At 36.6% G+C, this 20,243-nt stretch overlaps 1 protein-coding gene across 3 annotated transcripts in view; it reads left to right on the top strand.

Annotated features, from left to right (window-relative positions):
* LOC145770023 (syntaxin-18-like) overlaps positions 1 to 20,243 on the top strand; it is a 159,928-nt gene that overhangs the window by 77,964 nt on the left and 61,721 nt on the right. For all 3 annotated transcript variants that reach the window (XM_082581605.1, XM_082581603.1, XM_082581604.1), the window contains exons 3-4: positions 4,800 to 4,947; positions 5,238 to 5,382. In XM_082581605.1, the coding sequence (XP_082437731.1) occupies positions 4,800 to 4,947; positions 5,238 to 5,382 (293 nt within the window). The remainder of the gene's footprint in view (positions 1 to 4,799; positions 4,948 to 5,237; positions 5,383 to 20,243) is intronic.

The raw sequence follows: 20,243 nt of genomic DNA, 5'->3' as shown, positions 1-20,243 counted from the left end.
TGAACTAAGTTGCGCGTGATACGTGTAGAAGCACCGGGACTCCCATCGATTCTTAGCGAAGAATTCACCTTTGTTCCTTTGTTCCGCTGATTCAATGTCATCAATCGTTGAAGCAATGTAAATATCGAAAGTTTTTCTGCTTGAATGGAAGCTAAGGAATACAGTATTCACATTTTCTAGATGCGCACTAGAATGCACAGAAAACTATATATTTGCAACATTTGTTTGTGCTATGCAATGACGATTTCTATCGATATTTCTCGGCGGACAAATATGACCGATCTAGATGGTACTTCCCGCGGACATCACATGCTGTGACGGCGGACATGACCGCCGTGTCCGCCGTGAATTTCGAGGCCTGCAAAGTATCCCTTTGTACATTGATCCAATGTCTCATTGCTTGTGATAAACGTAAACATGAAAATAACACACTCCAAGACTTCAACTTTCTCCAAATGCCACTGTGTTTTCAAATCTTTCCTTCAAGTCGTTGAAAAAATTGATCTGCCAGTCGGGAAATTATCCCAGCATATTGCATAATGTTGTTAACTTTGGAGCTGGTGATAACCTCTGTGAAATGTTTGACTCCACAATCCACATCGATAGATAGTGATTTTGTGTGATGGTTTTTGCAACGTCGTACTCCATTGAGTAGACGCAAAAAGCCCTACAAAAATATAACTGTTTATAACTTTTTAATGAGCAGGTGGGAAATCATTTCAATTTAGTGTAGCTTGAATTTTTTCGTTTTTGGTAAGTATTGAGTAGCCTCAGGGGCATATCCTCAATGGAAGCAAGGGAAGCCTCAAACCCTGTCAAAATTGAAAAAAGAGAAGATGATATTTTTCAGTAAAACGATTTCGTAATTTCTTAACCTGAATACGAATTACAACAGCTTCCAACTCAGGCCTCGACACTAAAGGCGGCCATCGCAAACATGGCCGCAACAATTAAGCTACAAAAACCGACATTTGTCCGCTAGGTATCCCACTTCCGTCGGCCGCATTTGTCCGCCATGAAGTTCCGAGAAAATTTTACGCAAGCGGTCTTGTGAATAAAGTATTTTGCCACTTATAATCACAAAGGATTAGAAAGCAGTCAAAGCACCCGATAAATCACAATACACACTGTCTATGCTTGAATTGTTAACATCATTGATTGCGAACCAGGTGACAATTGGCGCAAAGTTTTAACAATAGCTACGAAGCGTGGCATAGATTGGCCAAGTTTGGCAGCTATTGCTAATGCTTTGCTGACTTTTAATGCAGAGAATGCAACCGTATAACGTGGATTCAGTTTGCTTTCTCGGTTGCGAACTCCAACAAGAAATCGCTTGTGTTGTTCAACTGCAGATACCAGTGAACTTATGCGTTTGAGGTTAAATGCTGCATCATACAAAACATTCAATTATGACGTGGCATACGTGCAACGGCACAGTAACGCGAGGTAGGCACTTTAACATAGGACAGTTTTCCGTGCGAACCAGCTATTGTGCGTGCATACGTACGTGCGAACCCGTATTGGTTAAGAAAGGTCCTTCTTGCACTCAGTTCAGTTGCAGAAGAAAAAAGAAAATTAGCAGAGGGTGAGAATCAAACCCACGCAATTGAAATGACTATTCCCTTGCCCTAACCTTAACCCATCTTGTGGCGATACATTCACTTAATTTTCTTTGTGTCAAAAATCTTTCGAGTAGATTATCACGTGATTATCAGAATATCACGTGCTGAGTCGCATGACTGAAATCAGCTGATTCGCAAGGAAAACTGTCCTATGTCAAAGTTCCTACCGTAATGCGAAGCCAGCACGCTACAACGTGAGCGATAAAATTGTTGAGGAGTTAATTCACGTTGCAATTGCGAACCATTAGAGCGTAACGTGCTTTTTTATTTGGTCATTCAAAATACTGAAAAATTTGGGTGTTCATCAGGACAATTATCGTTTCTAGCACTAGTTGCAACGTTCATCTGATGAAATTGAAAGTAAAATTAACAACAAACAAGATGGTTTATTGCTTCACTGACGTTTCGCGCACCATGACGATGCGCATCCTCAGAGCGAATGACATACAAAATAAAATTTCACCAGGTTATATACTACTGTAGTGCGATTGAAGGCAAGAAAAAATAAAACACGCAATATTTTAAAAAAATTGGCCAATGATGTGTGAGAGTGACCGGTTACTTTCCTTGTTAAAAGTTACGTACTTGTTTTTATTCCTTTCCATTGTACTGTATGTTTGTTTTGCGTTATTTTTGAACGTTGGTTAGTGTGCCATAAAAGATGTTTGCGGCCGGGTGTTGCAAGGTTGAGTTTCGCTGATTAACGTTGAAGAAACGTTGGTCTGTTCTAACTTTTCTCAGATAAAACATGACAACATTTCTCAGCGAAACTTAATGTTGTAGCTAGTCAGGAAGTGCGATTTTTTTGTATCAGCTACTTGAAAGGAAGTATATTCATCAGAAAAAATGACCGAAATAAATAAAAAATGACCGAATTTTTTCAAGTCATTTCGGACAAATGACCGAAAAGTCTTAGCGAAAAAAAAAAACAGATTGTAACATCCATTTATTGAATTTTAAAAAACTAAGAAACGAAGTGTACCTACAAAACACAAACCATAAATATAAAGCAAACAAAGTAGATCTGTTTCACACAATGATAAAACTGAGAACTGAGTGCTGAACTGAGAACTGAACGCAAACTGTCCGGTTTTATTTTGCCACTGCCGACGCAATTGCCCGAGAATGCAGATTTCTTTGACCGACGAGATTGTTTTGTTTTCATTTAACGTAAATTTTTTTTTCTGAATTGAATGAAGAAAGCGCGAAACATTTTCATCATGTTCACTTTTGTGACGCCCACATACCGTAACGTTATCTAGGTAAGGGTAGGTATTTTTCGATTTATCAAGTTTCACCATTTCATCCATTTTCCTTTGAAACTGGGGAATGCCATTTGTTACCCCAAAAGGGATTCTGTTGAATTCCCAAAGTCTTCCAGACGCCTCAAACCCGGTATAAATTTTGTCCTTTTTAGGGATTTGGTGATAGGCGCTTTTGAGATCGAATGTTGAGAAAAACTTATGAACAGACAACCGATGAACTAGATCGTCTATGCGTGGCAGCGGATACGCGTCCAAATTTGTGAACAAATTTATTGTTTGTGAATAATCGACACATAGCCTCTTCTTATTTGTTTCTTTGTTGTTAACGACCAGAACCCGCCAAGGCGAATTTGTGGGGCGGATGATACCTTTGGAAGAAAGTTTTTCAATTTCTGCGTCTATTTTTCTGTCCCACTCGTTGTACCGTCTTGACTTAACAGCTATCGGCTTACAGTCTTTCGTCAAGTTTGTGAAAAGAGACGCTTCATCAGTTATTGCAGCGATTACCGAGCAATGGTCGTTCTGTTGATTATCTACAAAATCGGGTTCACCTCCTTGGTATTCAAAAATTACTCGACGATGATTTCTTTGGAAGTCTGCTCCCAATAAGATGTCGCAGCACAAGTTTTGTAAAACGCCAACTTTTACATGGCTGTAGAATTTCCCGCCGACAGTGATATCGATGAAACAGTTACCTACGACTTTTTCTTTTGAGTTTTGCATAGCCATAGAGACTTTGGAATCGCAGCGTTCAATTTTAAGTTTTAGCTTGTAAGCAGTGTCTTGGTTGATGAACGAGATTTCTGTCTCATTGATTCTAGTCACTCTAAAAGTAAGATTTTCCGAAAGTGTTTTGAGAGATTGGTTGATTCAGATTGCGAAATAACTATTTGCCAATGAAATTCTGCAATGATAATAAAATATAAGCTTTCCCTAACCCTACTTTTTTTGAAAAGCTCTTGTGCACCGCAAAAATTCATTTAACAAAAAAAAAGTTTGACTTCGACGGGCGTCGAACCTTCGTTCTCATGATCACTAGGCAGAGGATGAAACCACTGAACCAACCGTGCCAACGAGGAAATGTTGCATTCACACGGTTTTAATTCAAACTTTTTCCAAAATATGAAATAAGACAGAAACCTCGTGGGAAAAAAAATTTCGCGTCCCGGCCGTCCAGGCATAATATGCGCATGAGAGCTTTAACAGTATTGATCTTCAAAGACGTGCGCATAAGACTTGAACTAAGTTGCGCGACTGCGCGTGATTAGTGTAGAAGCGCCGGTACTCCCATTAATTCTTAGCAAAGAATTCACCTTTCTTACGCTGATTCAATGTCATCAATCGTTGAAGCAACGTAAAAATCAAAAGTTTTCCTGCTTGAATGGAAGCTAAGGGATACAGTATTAACTTGTTCTAGATGCGCACTAGAATGCGCGGGAAATTATATTCTCGCAACAATTGTTTGTGTTACGCAATGACGATTTGTAGCGCTAGTTCCTGTGTTATTTCTCGGCAGACAAATATGACTGATCTAGATAGTATTTTCCGCGGACATCACAATGTTGTGACGGCGGACATGTCCGCCGTGAATTTCGAGGCCTGTGAACGAAACTTATGCGTTTTCTTTCGCCGCATTGCACTAAATCACGAATTCGTTGCGACCAGACGGAGTGCAGCGAAGTCGATCTTTAAAGCGGTTTCGATTATCCGATTTCATATGCATTTTGAAACCAGTTATGTTTCACAACTGGTTATTCTATATTCGGTATTCTATTTTGCCTATCCCTAATTATGGGACTCACATTTACTTACATATACCCAACCTATAATAAATACTTGTGCAAATGTATCTTCATACATTCTTTTCTAAACCAAATTTCATATACTGTAACAGTTATGTTTTTGTGTGCAGAGATGTCATCAATTAATCCAACTTCTCAAGAAGATCTTCACAAAAAAGCCACAATAGAAATGATTGAAAAATATTTGAAATCTGTTTGTCAAGTATACAGTGAACAGCGGGCTATTCGTGTCAAAAAAGTGGTGGATAAAAAAAGAATGTATGTGACATGAATGCATTAAATTGTTTCATAGAAATTAACAACATTATTCTGTATTGTAACAGTGGTAGGCTATATTACGTCTGAAAAATGGCTGGAAGTAATTTTCTTGTGCTCATAAATTTGGAATTTGATCTAACATGCAGTTTGGAAAATTGGTTATTACATATATATGATTAAGTGTAAGTGTGAAGTATGCATTTTAACACGTTTAATGTTTTTTTGAAGAAGAAGATTAATTCTAATATAGCAACTTAAAAGGTTGAACTAATCATTTTATTGTCATAAAGATCTCGCCTGCAGTCTGATGTATTAAAAAAACACATTCATTCGGAAAAAGAAGGCCATGAAGACAGAGTGAAACATTCAAATGTTTCTTATAACTTCCTTGATGACTTGAGTGATGATGAGCTATCTCCTGAAGATGAAACAATGGTATAGTATGTTTGTTGTTTCCAGAATGATTTATGCATGGTTTATCTTGGTAAACATATTGTTCAATCCTAAAGTTGTAAATTGAAAATAAATTTGTCAAAACACGATGGTTATTGTTTTGTCAAGAGGGCTCCGTCACTGGAGCTTTCTTTGTAGATCTATCTGCAGTCTGCACCTTGTTGCACTGTTAATCATCGTCTCCACATTTTGAAGATCTTCAATATCATTGAGAACTTTCCATTCACTAAGCTAATGCAATCGTTGCTTAGCAATTGCCCTGAACAAATTTTTATACTAAAAACAGTAGATGGAGACAGCAGAAAAATGGTTACTCACAAGGGTGTGTACTCTGTGTAGAACTCATCTTGTATAACATTTATACTTACGACCAACCAATCCATGCCGGTACAAGAAGCTTCTTATACGCTAGCGATCAGTGTAGTGTGGATGACAACGCGCAACACAAACACTTTACTTCCACATAGAGTATTTAACTCGGTGTCAAACTAGATAGGTCCCTCATATACAAATCCCATATTGAAAAAGTAAACACTAAGATTGCTTCTCGAAATAATATCTTACGGAAACTGTGATTGGAAGCTCTTCTGCATACAATGCGGTCAACTGCTTCAACCTTATGCTATTCCATTATACAGTAGAATATGCCAGCCCAGTTTGGGAACCTTTGGCACATACTAACATACCAAGCCCATCCTTCATACATTGAAAACTGGAAAAATTTGGTGCGGGAGATTTTTGTTTAAACACATAAACAGTCTTAACTTTTGTGAGTTTTCAAATCTAGACATAAAAGTTCATCATTTGTGACTACAGGACAGGCAAAATTTTGAATTTTTTTTCAAGTCATAACCCTAGTGTCCAGTTAGTATCCACCACGTCGTGCAGTAATGTTGTTACTTGCAAGTGTGTGTATACATGACATGTGCACTATTTTGTATTACCAGTCACAGTACTGTACCGTTAGACCATGGTTGCCACTGCCAACATGCTCTCAATTAACCCTTGTGTTCTTTACGTCATGTCTACCATATGCATACTATGCTGCGCATTTATTGCAAATTCAATAAGCAAAAGTATCCAAGTCATCTGTAACCTGCATATCGTTGAGGTAAAACCAAACCGGGTTATGTCCACTTTTAGGTTTTTTTGTTTTATTGCAGTTTCACGGTTTTTGAACATAGCTCTTTCCAGCACTCCGGGTTTCAGCCTTGTATGTAATCAAATTCAAGGTAAAGCTATGGACATACTCCCAAATGTCTCGCATACTTTGAAAGCAAAACTGGGCTATTTACAACTGTGCACATAGCCCTTTTCTAGCTTGATAGTATAAATAGGTCTATGTCCAATGCTACCATAAATTATGGACATAACCCCCTTATTATGGAATCGTGCCAAGGATCTATGTCCAATTTTCCATTCATGTCATGATGCAAATTAAAAAAAAAATGCAAAAGATTTAGTCCTTTCTATAAAATTATAACCTATTTGAATCGCCAAACAACATTCGTGTGAAAATAACTTGTGCAGTGCACCTGAATTAATATACTGTAGTATAATAACTGGTGTATTATCATGCCTTCGTGTTATTGTTAATCTTTCCTTTTCTGGTCAGGTGGTTAATGACCAGTCTGGTTACCAGTCATTATACTGATATTCCTGCACTCATGGTTCGCTTCTTGCTCAAGTCACACTTGTGGTGGAGTGACAGAAAACCTATTGCTACATTAAGATCTGAGCTAATACAAAGCAACATTTAATGTAACTTATCAAATATTTTTTTCTTTGTCAATGGTGAAATGGTATTGAACTTGCATCCTCATAAGATCACTATACCACGCATTTACCGACAAGGTGCTAGCTAACAGAGATGAGCAAAAATCGGAGCTGGATTGGAGTCAGAGCATGGGGTCAGAGCCGGAGTTTGTGGATTTTTGGAAAAATTGGTTCTCCTTGATGTCATCCAACAATCGTTTCAGTTTTCCCCTTTTTCCTTCCATCTGTCCCTGTTCAAATACTTTTTCCAAGCTTTGCTTTGATATTAAGCCAATTATAGAAGAAATCTTAGCTTGTTGGATTAATCTTATGATTAAAAACTAAAGATTAAAAATTAATGTTATGCTGATTTTTGTAACTTTTATATTTGCAGATAAATAGTTTAAGGTTAAGTGTATGAAAATATTATGTTGGCATAAACAGTATTGTTAAGTGCGTGATGCGTCAAATTAAAGTCACTTCAAGAGTTTCAACTGAGGCATGGCGGTTTGACAGAAACAATGTTGAGGACACTGAAAGGTGGTCATATTTCATTTTTGGAGAAGCTTGGAGAGATGCAAGAGTTTATGGAATAGTGAAAGGAAAGTCTGGGGAAAAATGGATTGTTCAGTGGGACATTGATCATACTGAGACAAGCATAACAACAGATAAGTTGTTGCTAGATGACTCTTGTCACAACGATGTGTCCAGTAATAGAGAAGATCCAGAAGAGTCTGATGTGAGTGTGTCGGATATGGATGTGAGTGATTTAGATGATCCCACCTATGTACCAGTAGTTCCAAAGAGTGTAGTTGAACCATTGCTAGCAGACAAAGAAATTGACAATAATCTTACCAAAGAAGTAGTTACTACAGGAAAACCAGACTCTGAAGATAAAGTTGAATTAACAGATGGAGAAGTGTATTTGTGTTTGGCTAATAATAAAAAATTTTTTTAAAGCAATTTATTCCCGAACTGAGACTGGTCAGACTGTGCATGGTAAAGAAATTGGCCAAGATGAAGCGAGATTTTTTATCATCAAAATTATGAAAGACTGCTTAGACTGGACATTATTTGATACAGATATCCATAGTCATGGATCTGCTATTCTGTGGAACATAAAACAGATCTTGACATTGAGCACTGCCAACTTCAGTAAATCAGGGACTGAAGCAAGACAACCCCAGTTGCTGCAGCAAAGAAAACGAAAGCGAAATCCAAGTAAATGGAAAAAATTTGTGAAGAAAGCGCAATTGCAGAGTGGTAAACGAAGATTTGGAAGCACTGTAGAAGATTGTGAAAAAGCACCACTTGGGAATATAAAGCCATGTTGCACTCATTGCAGGTTCAAGTGTGGTAAAAAGTTTTCAGAAGAGGCTAGGAAGCTAATACACATTTTTGGCAACTTGGACACACAGATCTTCAGAGACTGTTTATTAATAAATGTGTTCAAATAAAAAGAAAAAACAGATCAAGGAGGAGAGAAACATGTAGAACTGGAAAGCGAAGAGAAAGAGTGAATAGTAGGAGGTACACGATTATTCATCCTGAGAGCAAAGATTCAATAGTTGTGTGTCAGCTGTTCTTTCTTAATACTTTAAACATCGGTAAGAAAAGGATAGACACAGCTTTATCAAAGTTGACAGAAAGTGGCACAGTGTTGCCAGATGGTCGAGGAAAAGAAGGAATCCACAATGCAGTAGAAGAGGAGAGGGAAGCACCAGTGATAGCACATATTCAACAGTTTTTAACTGTCGAATCACATTATGTAAGAAGAGATAGTAAATGGGAGTACCTACCAGAAGAGCTCACAGTATGCACAGGATGTACAAAGCATGGTGTACTGAGAAAGGTTATAACAGGCAAGAGACATATGAATTTTACAAGAGAACGTTTAATACCCGTTTTAACTTGAAGCTGCATAAATCAAAAAATGATAAATGTGATATGTGTTCAGCTTTCAGTAACACTCCAGAAGCTACCAGGACTGAAGAACAGATTGCAAACTATGAAGAGCGTGTAAAAGAAAAAGAAAGATCAAGAGAAGTTAAACATCTTTTAAAAGAAGTTGCAAAAAAATCTGAAAAGACAGTTGTAGCTGCATTTGATTTTGAAAAGACTCTCCTGTGCCCTTATGGCCCAACCTCTTCATTTTATTACTCAATGAGGCTTAGAAATTACAATTTCACAGTGACGAACATAAATTCTATGGAAACAATGTGTTTTCTCTGGAATGAGACTCAAGCTAAAAAGGTTCCTGCGAAGTTGCAACGGCTGTGTGGTACATCTCTTCTGTGACCGATGTTCAGGACAGAATAACAACAAGACTGTTGTGTTAATGTTGTCCTATGCCACTGCTGTTTTGAATATCAAAGAAATTACTCTGAATTTCCTTGTCACAGGTCACTCTCAGAATGAAAATGACAATACACATTCTGTGATAGAAACGGCAACAAGAAAGAAATCCATTTTCACAACTGACCAATGGCAGACTGCCATTGCAATGTCATTTAAAAAGCATATGGGACTGTACCAACGTGCACAACTTTAACACTTTGCTCCTCAAAGGGAGGCCAGATTTGGCCCCCCCTCATATTTCCTTTGATTACTTGAAGCACAGTAACGCCATGCACTTGGTTTTTCTTGACTTTTCCTAAAATTGCCAAGCGGATCTGATGATATTAAATTTGATGCTGAAAGTTGTGTAGTTTTCTTGTAAATTCAAGATTTTGGTGAATTTTTGCTATTTTTAGCTAACTTCCAACAAAGCGTGAAATGGATTACATTGCGATAACAAGCCATAAGCTCATAATTGCTTCGTGCATCGATATGCGCGAGCAGAGAGAAACATCCTCTTGTTTTCTTTTGTTTGGTTTGACCTCAATAATACAAAGCGCGTTATTTCTTATGCTACAAAAGAAACGCCAGTGATCACAAAGTTGTTAATTTGAAACAATAATAGCAAACGTTTTTTGCGTTATCAGCTCTACGAAGAATAGCTATCCACAATCAAAATAGTATGCTATGTAGGCCACAAACTATTCAAAACAGTTGTTTCAACCAGCAAATATCCATTGACGAATAAAAAACGTTACAATAAGAAATCTTCCCTTAGGTACTGACATGAAAAACCTAGTTTCGAAATAAACGTTCTATGGAAATGCTCTCATTGACAAAACTTGCAATTGAGGAAATGTATCACTTCAAATGCTTTTAGAAGAAGCTGAAGAAATGGCGTTTTTGCAAACAGTAATTGTGAGATTCTGTATACTCAATATTATGAGATCACGTAGCAGCTTACTCGATGACTACATGTCCCTTAGCGGCTTTATGTCGCCTACTTGTTGTTATGTGTTGCATTTTAGTTTCACAGTGCACTGTGTGTTGTTTCAAAGAGCGCAAAATAAAGATGATAATGCCTAGTCTTCACTACAAAATATTTTGTAATGTAGATGAGGCATAATGCTCGGCGTCACATAAGACAAACAACAAATCAGCTTTCTTGATCATTGATTCAACATCTGAATACGTTGAGCCAATGTATAAGAGGCCGGCTATTGTGAAGACCCGCCATTTATAAACGATGCGATTATACCAAAAGTGGGATAAACTAATTGGATCAAAGAATGAATAAACAATGCTGAGAAAACTAAATCTAAGTGACGAACAATACCGATGTCTTCATTTATCTTGGAAAAGTGCTGCCTAAACTTATCAACAAAAAATACCGTAAATAACCGCAGGGATCCCGAATGCAGAATTTGCTCGACTTTGGCATGAATTTAGTCACACATCTAATAAATCCACACATACAATAACGGCCACTCAACGGCTATAATATTCATAATCAACCTGGTTCTGGGCGGTTTGTGTAACAGTTCAGGGGAAGATACTACTTGAAATGATGCACCACACAAAAGATTTTCAATGAACACTGAGTCTAAAAAGCAATGTGGATTGTAGAGCACAGTGACTTCAAGTTTAGGACAGAAAAGGAACAAAAATATTACGATAAAACCAAAGACCTTGTGGGAAATTTGCGGGAATCATAACACGATGCAAATGCCATAAACGCGTAGTTTGCATGCTGCTCTAAGCTGGCCGGCAACCACAAAGGGGTCATTCCATGTCAAGTGATCCAGAAAAATGGGATTTTGTAACCCACCCTCTCAGATTTTAATGAAAATTCACACACTGATAAAACTTTTCTTCCTGATTTCAAAAAATTAATTTTTTTTTAAATCGGTCAACTAAAACAAAAGTTACGTCCACTTAAAGTTGACTGCTTTTTGTGATCGCTGAAGCGTAAAATCCATTTTGCTTTCACAAGTTTAACTGTAGGAAGATATTTCTCAGCTCGTAAGAAATTGTACTGATTGATATTTTCAGGTATTGTAGGACATATACTTCTTAAGCCATATCACTCAAAACTAAAGCTCTTGACCATCACCTTTGACCTTTAACCTCATGTTTATGCGTAGCCCCAATTGTGCTCAATCATGCAGAACATAATTTTTGATCATAAATAACTCATGGTGCTCACTGGTTACAATCACATGCAATGCATCATTTTAAAGGTATTTTCAAGGAGAATTGATATCAGAAATAAAAGTAATGGCTTATTGAGTATTTCACCTCACAAAGTGAAAACAAAAGCTTGTGTCTGAAAATCACTAGAAAATTGCAAGTGTGCTATGCCAAGTTCTCCTAATGATGTTTTGTATATTTATAAGTTAAAATAGGCTTATTAAATATTTAATTGAAGAAGATTGTAGCAAACAATGCAAACCTATTTTTCCACAACAAAACTAACACATCAAAAATGCCATGCAACAATACACTGAATAATAACATAAGAGTTTACAAATGGTTATCTAAGGGTTGGAATCGGGTGATTGGACATTGAAATAACAATTAAATATATATAATAAAGATTAAGAAATATCCCACAAATCCCACAAAAGCGACCAAGCTTGTGGCTGTGTGGGGGAGGCCATGGCTTAACCACTAAACAACTTGGAATAGCTCCTCCTCAATGACTTTGAGGGAGAGGAGCCAACAACAAGATTGTGACAAAAATTTATGTTTTTAAACTAATATGGGTCCTGCTACTTAAACATTTTAAGCTATAGATCCATTTGAGCAACAATGATAAATTCTAAATACCAGAACAAGATTTTGTCACTTCGGGTACATACTCTTTCTTGGCCTATTTTTCCACAACAAAACTAACACATCAAAAATACCATACAACAATACACTGAATAATAACATAAGAGTTCGCAAATGGTTATCTAAGGGTTGGAATCGGGTAATTGGACAGCGAAATAACAATTAAATATAATAAAGATTAAGAAATATGGAAAGAGACTTAGTCAGAACATCTAGCAATAATGCAGGCATTATATATGAAGACACATACTGCACATATGCATATAAGTTGCATGTGTGCATACATACCGTACACTACCTGCCATTGATGGTCCGCTATATACATACATATGATGTAACTGACTTGTTTGCTGAACTATACAGTATTTCGCTCTGATTATATTATTGAGCACTCTGAATCTACCGTATTGGCAATCATACCAGATATATATTATATAATATATACATCACAAAGTGAAACAGATCACATTTTTAGATTCATATTTTATTAAGTTCTCTACTATTGGTTTCGCCCTTAGGGGCTCATCAGAAGAAATGCTAAAAGAAGGAGAACTTAATTATATAAATATGAATCTATAATGTGATCGGATCCACTTTGTGATATTATGCTCTGACTCTGGTCATCGAGCACTCCATATATTTGTTGAGGCAAGATTCACCATGATATATATAATTGTATATGTTCAGCGGTGAATCTTGCTTATACACTACACGCGTATATACTGAAATACCACAAAATACCAAAGTACATATACCATAGTCTTATAGTCTACCCCACACATATAAATCAAACAATGAAAATTAACAGATTATTCAGGCCTTGAAACATCCGGCGGTCATGGCGGACAGGACCTTCGGAATGACCTCGAATGTCTGCCGAAGCTGACTCATTGGTCGGTCACAAATATTCACGCTTAACCTGCTTATTCATGCTTAACCTGCTCCAGTATACTTCAGGGTCAGTTAATTAAGCCATCAACCATTGCAGAGCTATTCTGTTGTAGAAATTCTTCTTCTACAAACACGACCACACAATACTGTAGTGCGATTTTGTGTAAAATGTACATGCAAAAAATATGTCCGGTTGAGATATTAAATGTCCGCTGAAAGGGCCAGTCCGGTAGGACATGCTTGACCGCCGGAAAAAAGTACAAATTTCGAGGCCTGTTATTTGATACAAGCATCTAACTAATACAATGATACTAGAATAGATACAGAATATTCTAGACTAGATTGTGACTCAAATTAGTACATATCAGTTTTTGATTAAGTCTTTGAAGCTGTCTAACCTCAAGGCACGCATATTGTTTTTTAGCAAACAACACATCTTGCCTCAACAAATATATGAGAGTGCTCGATGACCAGAGTCAGAGCATATTATCACAAAGTGGATCCGATAACATTATAGATTCATATTTATATAATTAATTCACAGTGTAGATTCAAACGATCTGTTATAGCCTGATGCAGCGGGTTCTTTTTGGCAATATCCAATTACACTAGCTTTCGGAACACAGTTCCCTAGTCATGTGCTATGACGAATGGTGTTGAAGTCAGTGAGTGGTTCTTTGAGTCTTGAAGTCAGTGAGCTAAACCAAAGAGCCACTTTAAAGAAAGAAAAAACCACTCACTGACTTCAACACCATTCGTCATAGCACATGACTAGGGAACTGTGTTCCGAAAGCTAGTGTAATTTGATATTGCCAAAAAGAACCCGCAGCATCAGGCTATAACAGATCGTTTGAATCTACAATGTGAAGTAAGCAACAATCATGCTGCTAAAAGCGAAACTCTTTCAATTATACAGTATAATTAAGTTCTCCTTCTTTTAGCATTTCTTCTGATGAGCCCCTATGGGCGAAACCAACAGTAGAGAACTTAATAAAATATGAATCTATAATGTAATCTGTTTCACTTCGTGATGTATATATTATGTAATATATATCTGGTATGATTGCCAATATGGTAGATTCAGAGTGCTCAATGATATAATCAGAGCGAAATACTGTATAGTTCAGCAAACAAGCCAGTTACATCATATGTATGTATATAGCGGACCATCAATGGCAGGTAATGTATGTAATACTATGTATGCACACATGCAACTTATATGCATATGTGCAGTATGTGTCTTCATGTATAATGCCTGCATTATTGCTAGATGTTCTGACTGAGTCTCTTTCCATATTTCTTAATCTTTATATATATTATATTTAATTGTTATTTTAATGTCCAATTACCCGATTCCAACCCTTAGATAACCATTTGTGAACTCTTAGTGTATTGTTGTATGGTATTTTTGATGTGTTAGTTTTGTTGTGGAAAAATAGGTCAAGAAAGAGTATGTACTTGAAGTGACAAAATGTTGTTCTGGTATTTAGAATTTATCATTGTTGCTCACAGCGGCGCAACTAGAAAAAATCAAAGGGGGTCGGCAACGAGAGAGAAAACTAACAATTATTTGTAGAAGTGGATATATCACAGTTAGATTGTTAGAATATTAGCCTAGTAATTTGACAGCGCAATGATCCAATTCTGTGACGTGTGAAGCGACCGTTTTCGCTCTGTCCGCGCTTGCTACTCTCTCAAAAAAGTTTCCCGCGCTTTCGAAAGTAGGCAGCAAATTGTTTGCTCTCCAAGCCCACATTTTAAAAAGTAGTCTACGCAAGCTTAGGGCCTGGATACACGTCAAGATTGTAAAGAAAATTTAATTGTCGTCTTTTTGATACCAAAATTATAAAATTGGTTTAAGATTATAAAATTGGTTAAAATTATAAAATTGGTTTAAGAATGTGTGAAGTTGCGACCATACGAAGATTACAAATCTGACTAGCCTAAAGCTAGCTGCAGTTTCGTTTTGTGGGTTAATAAGGTTGCATCCTAAGTAGGGATGCCCAAAGTAGAATTTCAAATCCTTAAGATTCGAATCCATCCAGAATCGAATCTAAAAACCGCTTTTTATCGGGTAATTGGATTCGGAAAGGAGAAAGAAAAAAAAAAAAATTGAAAAAATGCTCCGCAAAACGCCTGCAAGTCACGTGCGTCGTGCATGCCAATCCGTTTCTGCATGTGATTAACAGAGGTCCCTTACGCGTGTGTGTGCGCGTGTGTTGTTTTGAGAGAACAAAGGCAACAAGAAGAAAACGATTGAACCTGAGAATGAGAACTTGTTAAAATGATGGCTTTGCAAAGCTTCTTTTTCATGCCGTTGTAAGCGTAAAGCTGAGCCGGTTTCCCAAGCCATTTTGTTTTTATGACATCATATTGCGTGAATAAATGACGGTCTCTTAATATTTTGTATTGCGGTTTATGCGACTTGAGCGTGAAACAAGTTTGGTATGCATAGGACGTAGCTTGAACGGACACACGTTAAGTAGTACGTAAGTCTCAGTCTAGTTAGTCGTCCCTCTTCTTGAAGTTGCAAATCTTAAAGGGGGCTGTCATGCCGACTAGACAGCCCCCCTAGTTGCGCCCCTGGTTGCTCAGATGAATCTATGGCTTAAAATGTTTAAGTAGCAGGACCCATATTAGTTTAAAAACATAAAGTTTTGTCACAATCTTGTTGTTGGCTCCTCTCCCTCAAAGTCATTAAGGAGGAGCTATTCCAAGTTGTTTAGTGGTCAAGCCATGGCCTCCCCCACACAGCCACAAGCTTGGTCGCTTTTGTGGGATTTGTCCATAGGGTGGTTGTGTCCAGGGTAGTTGGGAGCTTGGAGCATTCAAATGGGTGTCTTGGAGGTGTGGAGGGTGGTTTTGCATTGTTTGCTACAATCTTCTTCAATTAAATATTTAATGAGCCTATTTTAAATTATAAATATACAAAACATCATCAGGGGAACTTGGCATAGCACACTTGCAATTTTCTAGTGATTTTCAGACACAAGCTTTTGTTTTCACTTTGTGAGGTGAAATACGGTACTCAATAAGCCATTAATTTTATTTCTGATATCAATTCTCCTTGAAAATACCTTTAAAATGATGCATTGCATTTGATTGTAACTAGTGAGCACCATGAGTTATTTATGATCAAAAATTATGTTCCGCATGATTGAGCACAATTGGGACTACGAATAAACATGAGGTTAAAGGTCAAAGGTGATGGTCAAGAGCTTTAGTTTTGAGTGATATGGCTTAAGAAGTATATGTCCTACAATACCTGAAAATATCAATCAGTACAATTTCTTACGAGCTGAGAAATATCTTCCTACAGTTAAACTTGTGAAAGCGAAATGGATTTTACGCTTCAGCGATCACAAAAAGCAGTCAACTTTAAGTGGACGTAACTTTTGTTTTAGTTGACCGATTTAAAAAAAAATCAGTTTTTTGAAATCAGGAAGAAAAGTTTTATCAGTGTGTGAAATTTCATTAAAATCTGAGAGGGTGGGTTACATGGTCTGGATCACTTGACATGGAATGACCCAAAGGTAGACAACAAAGGCAGTTTATAACAGCGCAATAAACATTATAAATACGTAACCCGGCAGTTTTCTTTTACAAACGTTTTACGTCTAACAGTAAAGTCTCTGCAACAATTTTTGTGAAGCGTTTATAAACCATGGTTATGTGAAATTATTCATCATTATTATTTTTTACTTTTCGGATGTTGTAACACGTCATCAGAAAAAAAAACAAAAACGTTTCATTACTTCAATGCAGTAGGCCTAAGAATTATTTATAGAATTGTAGCCACGTTTTTTCAACCAAGAAGCCATTTTTTGGCAATATAAAGTTATAGAAAATAATTTGCAATCCTGCAAATGTTTGAAAAGAATCTAGGAAGTCTTCTCACAATCTGGCACAAAATGATTATGTTTATTGTATCTCTGCAATATTTTTACGACAAATTTTGAAGCTTCGTTGCAATCATTTTTATCTTTGAAGTGAAAAGTTAATTTTTTTTGGCCAGAAACATAATCGCTGCCTTGCTCTTGTATTGTTTTGTCGCCTTTACGCCTTGTATTTGTCTTTCAAACAATAACGACCCACTCAGCAATTCAGTCCTTTTACATTGATTCAACATTTGTAAACGTTAAATTAATGTAGGTTTGCTGACTGCGGGTTTATTTCACATTTCTTTTGTTTACCCATGTTCCTTACTTCGCTGTTGCATTGTTTCGACGCTGGCGGACTAAAAATGCATTTTCAAATTAATTGACACAATCTTCATTAAAAAGTGAGCTTCGAACTTAGCTTTGTTGATGTAAATGCTGTATTTTTAGTGGATGTAATTCATGAGTCATGTTTATAAACACCCGTAAGCGAAATGACTTATGATGTGGCCTGCATGATATTTGTGATGCGACTTGACACAAATCCACAATTCCAAAAGCGCCTAATTTGAACTTAGAAATTTCAGATAATTTGAACAGCTTGTTCAATTGTCATCTCTCTACTAAAAATGTTCATACTACAAATTCAATATTGTAGAGTGTAGACCTAAAATACACAAACGAAGATGTGAACAGCTATTCAAGTAGGCTAAGGTGTTACTTATGAAAAGTTTGGTTCCATAAAACTAGAAGCTGGCCATGAGTTTCGGAAAGCATTAGTTTAGGACAAAAATATAAAACAACGCAGTTTTGTTTATTTCAAATTCGTGTAACAATATTACTCTGATTGTATCTATTTTATAATTAATGAGTAGCCTACAATAAGATTTGCTCGCAAGTCGTAAATCTTCATCAATGCAATAAGTATGCACACCGCACACACACTTCGTGCGGCCGATCAAGCTCTTTGTTCTACAAAACTTTGCATGAAATTGGATTAGCACGGTAATTAGGATTAGATCGGTAATTGGATTAGCACGGTAAATACACAGCGGCAAGATAAGTCAAAATTGTCGTTTTTGGGTACCTTTGCAAAAGTTGAAATATCAAGTTTAACATATAACATTTTAGAATAATGACTTTTCAAACTTATAGACAAATGATTTTTTTCACACCAGTGCAACTTCTGTTGAAATAGCACCAGCGGATCACACGTAACAGCTGATTGAATTTGATCCAAAAACGGCCCCCCCTTGAGTAGTTAACTTCCAAAAAAAACGTTGAAAAGCAAAGGGTTAAGTCAGAAACAGCTTTTCCACATTTTTCTCCCATTTGGAGAAATACTGTGAAGATAGATGAAGGAAAAGATGCTGGAAAAAAATTGTATTGGTCAAAGCTTATGCAATTGAAATTTCAAAAACAAAATCCTGAAATGTTGTCATTCAAATACAGTTATTCAGATGAAGAGTTTCAAAAAGTTAGAATTTGTAATTTGAGGCAATCAACCAGAAAATCATCGGAACAAAACTTATGCTTGCCACAATTGTACGAAGAGGAGCCAGGCATCTGCAAAGACAAATACAAAGACCTTGAAAAGCTTTGTAATAAAAACTTTATTCCACCTCATTTCCACAATTTCTACAAATTGCTAACTGGAAAAAGAGCTGGAAGTACCGAATGAACTAAGGGCATTATAGTGAATCTCAGTAAACAGTTACTGTAGCTGTCGATAACACTGAGCCAACTACACAGCGAGTCCACAAGGTCATTGTGCACCATGAAATCTTTGCTTTCTTTGCACATGAGCTAGCAGAGCATGATAATATCTATTTTGTTGTTTTTACCGCTGACTGTTATACAACAGAAGTTGTATCCTGATGCACAACATAATTTAACTGCCAGTGTATCCTTTATGATCGCACGAATAATTGTTTTACACTGCTTAGTGCTTAGTTCACTTCTATTGTGGATTTAATTGATTGAATCTTTATCCTCGGACTGGGAAAGCTTCTTGCAGAGCTTAATCCAGGCAGTTTCGCATATAACAATAATAGAATGTCGATATGGGTGTGAGAACAAGATGTAAAGATGCCAGTCACTTTGTGGCTAGCGATGCGACATTAGGGACAATTTTTCAATGGTAACTACATGATTTCTGCTGTACATAAGTTTTCTGCTAACTTCTTGAGTTCTTGTGTACTGGTACGCATTTTATGTCAATGTTTATTGTTTAAAGATTTCATTTGAACCTGGAGTTTTGTAAAGAAATTAATCACAGAAATAATGATTTTGTTAAGAGAAGTCATGTGTTAACATTTCGTTGTTCATTCTTTTTTCAGACCCCAAATACTAAACAGGTTTTACTGCTGTATAACATTGACAAATGCTTTGCTCTTGATTATTGGAACTCTTTAAGTTTTAACTGAATTTAATGCTTTTGAATACAAGTCAAGATCTGATAAAGACTATAATAAGATAAGATCTGCCACTAATCCAAACACTGTAAAAGTAATATCACTATATCGTTTATCCAATGCAAAACAAAGCAAAATTGTTGTAAGGATAATAAGTGCAATCTGACGAGGATTACACTTACAAAGTAATACGCTACCAATCTACCATGCAATATTTAATTTCTGTTTGAAGGTGTAGTGAAATTGCGTTCTTCTGATTTGTGTATGTGATGTCATGATTGATTTGTTTCGGACGCAGGCATTCTTTCTTTATTGGTACACGCGGTGTTTTGTGTTTTCAACTCGTTGCAGTCTTGAGTTTGTTAGCTGGTGTTAGGTCCTTATGTTAGGTACAGAGTAGGGTGGTCCAAAAAAAACTTTTTTTGTAAATGTTAATGTCTCACCCTAAAATATTGTTACCATTGATGAGAAAATGATATATGTGAATTTTCATAAAGATTGGTTGATATTTAGGGGTTGCTACCGGGGTTCAAAGTTTTGTCGTTTGCCCCAATTTTAACGTTTCGAGAGGATATGATATGATACGGTACAGTAAAAAATACGGTACAGTGCCATTGTATATTGCAATAAAAATACAGTTTAATAATTACTCTATGGTCTGTTTATAAACTCATGTGTCTGTATTACGAATTATACTAACTGGTGTACATGTACGAAATGTGCGACTTTGTAT

The sequence above is a fragment of the Aplidium turbinatum genome, chromosome 5 (assembly GCF_918807975.1).
Source record: "Aplidium turbinatum chromosome 5, kaAplTurb1.1, whole genome shotgun sequence".
In the NCBI taxonomy this organism is placed as follows: Eukaryota; Metazoa; Chordata; class Ascidiacea; order Aplousobranchia; family Polyclinidae; genus Aplidium; species Aplidium turbinatum.
This window is presented reverse-complemented; position numbering and strand designations above follow the sequence as displayed.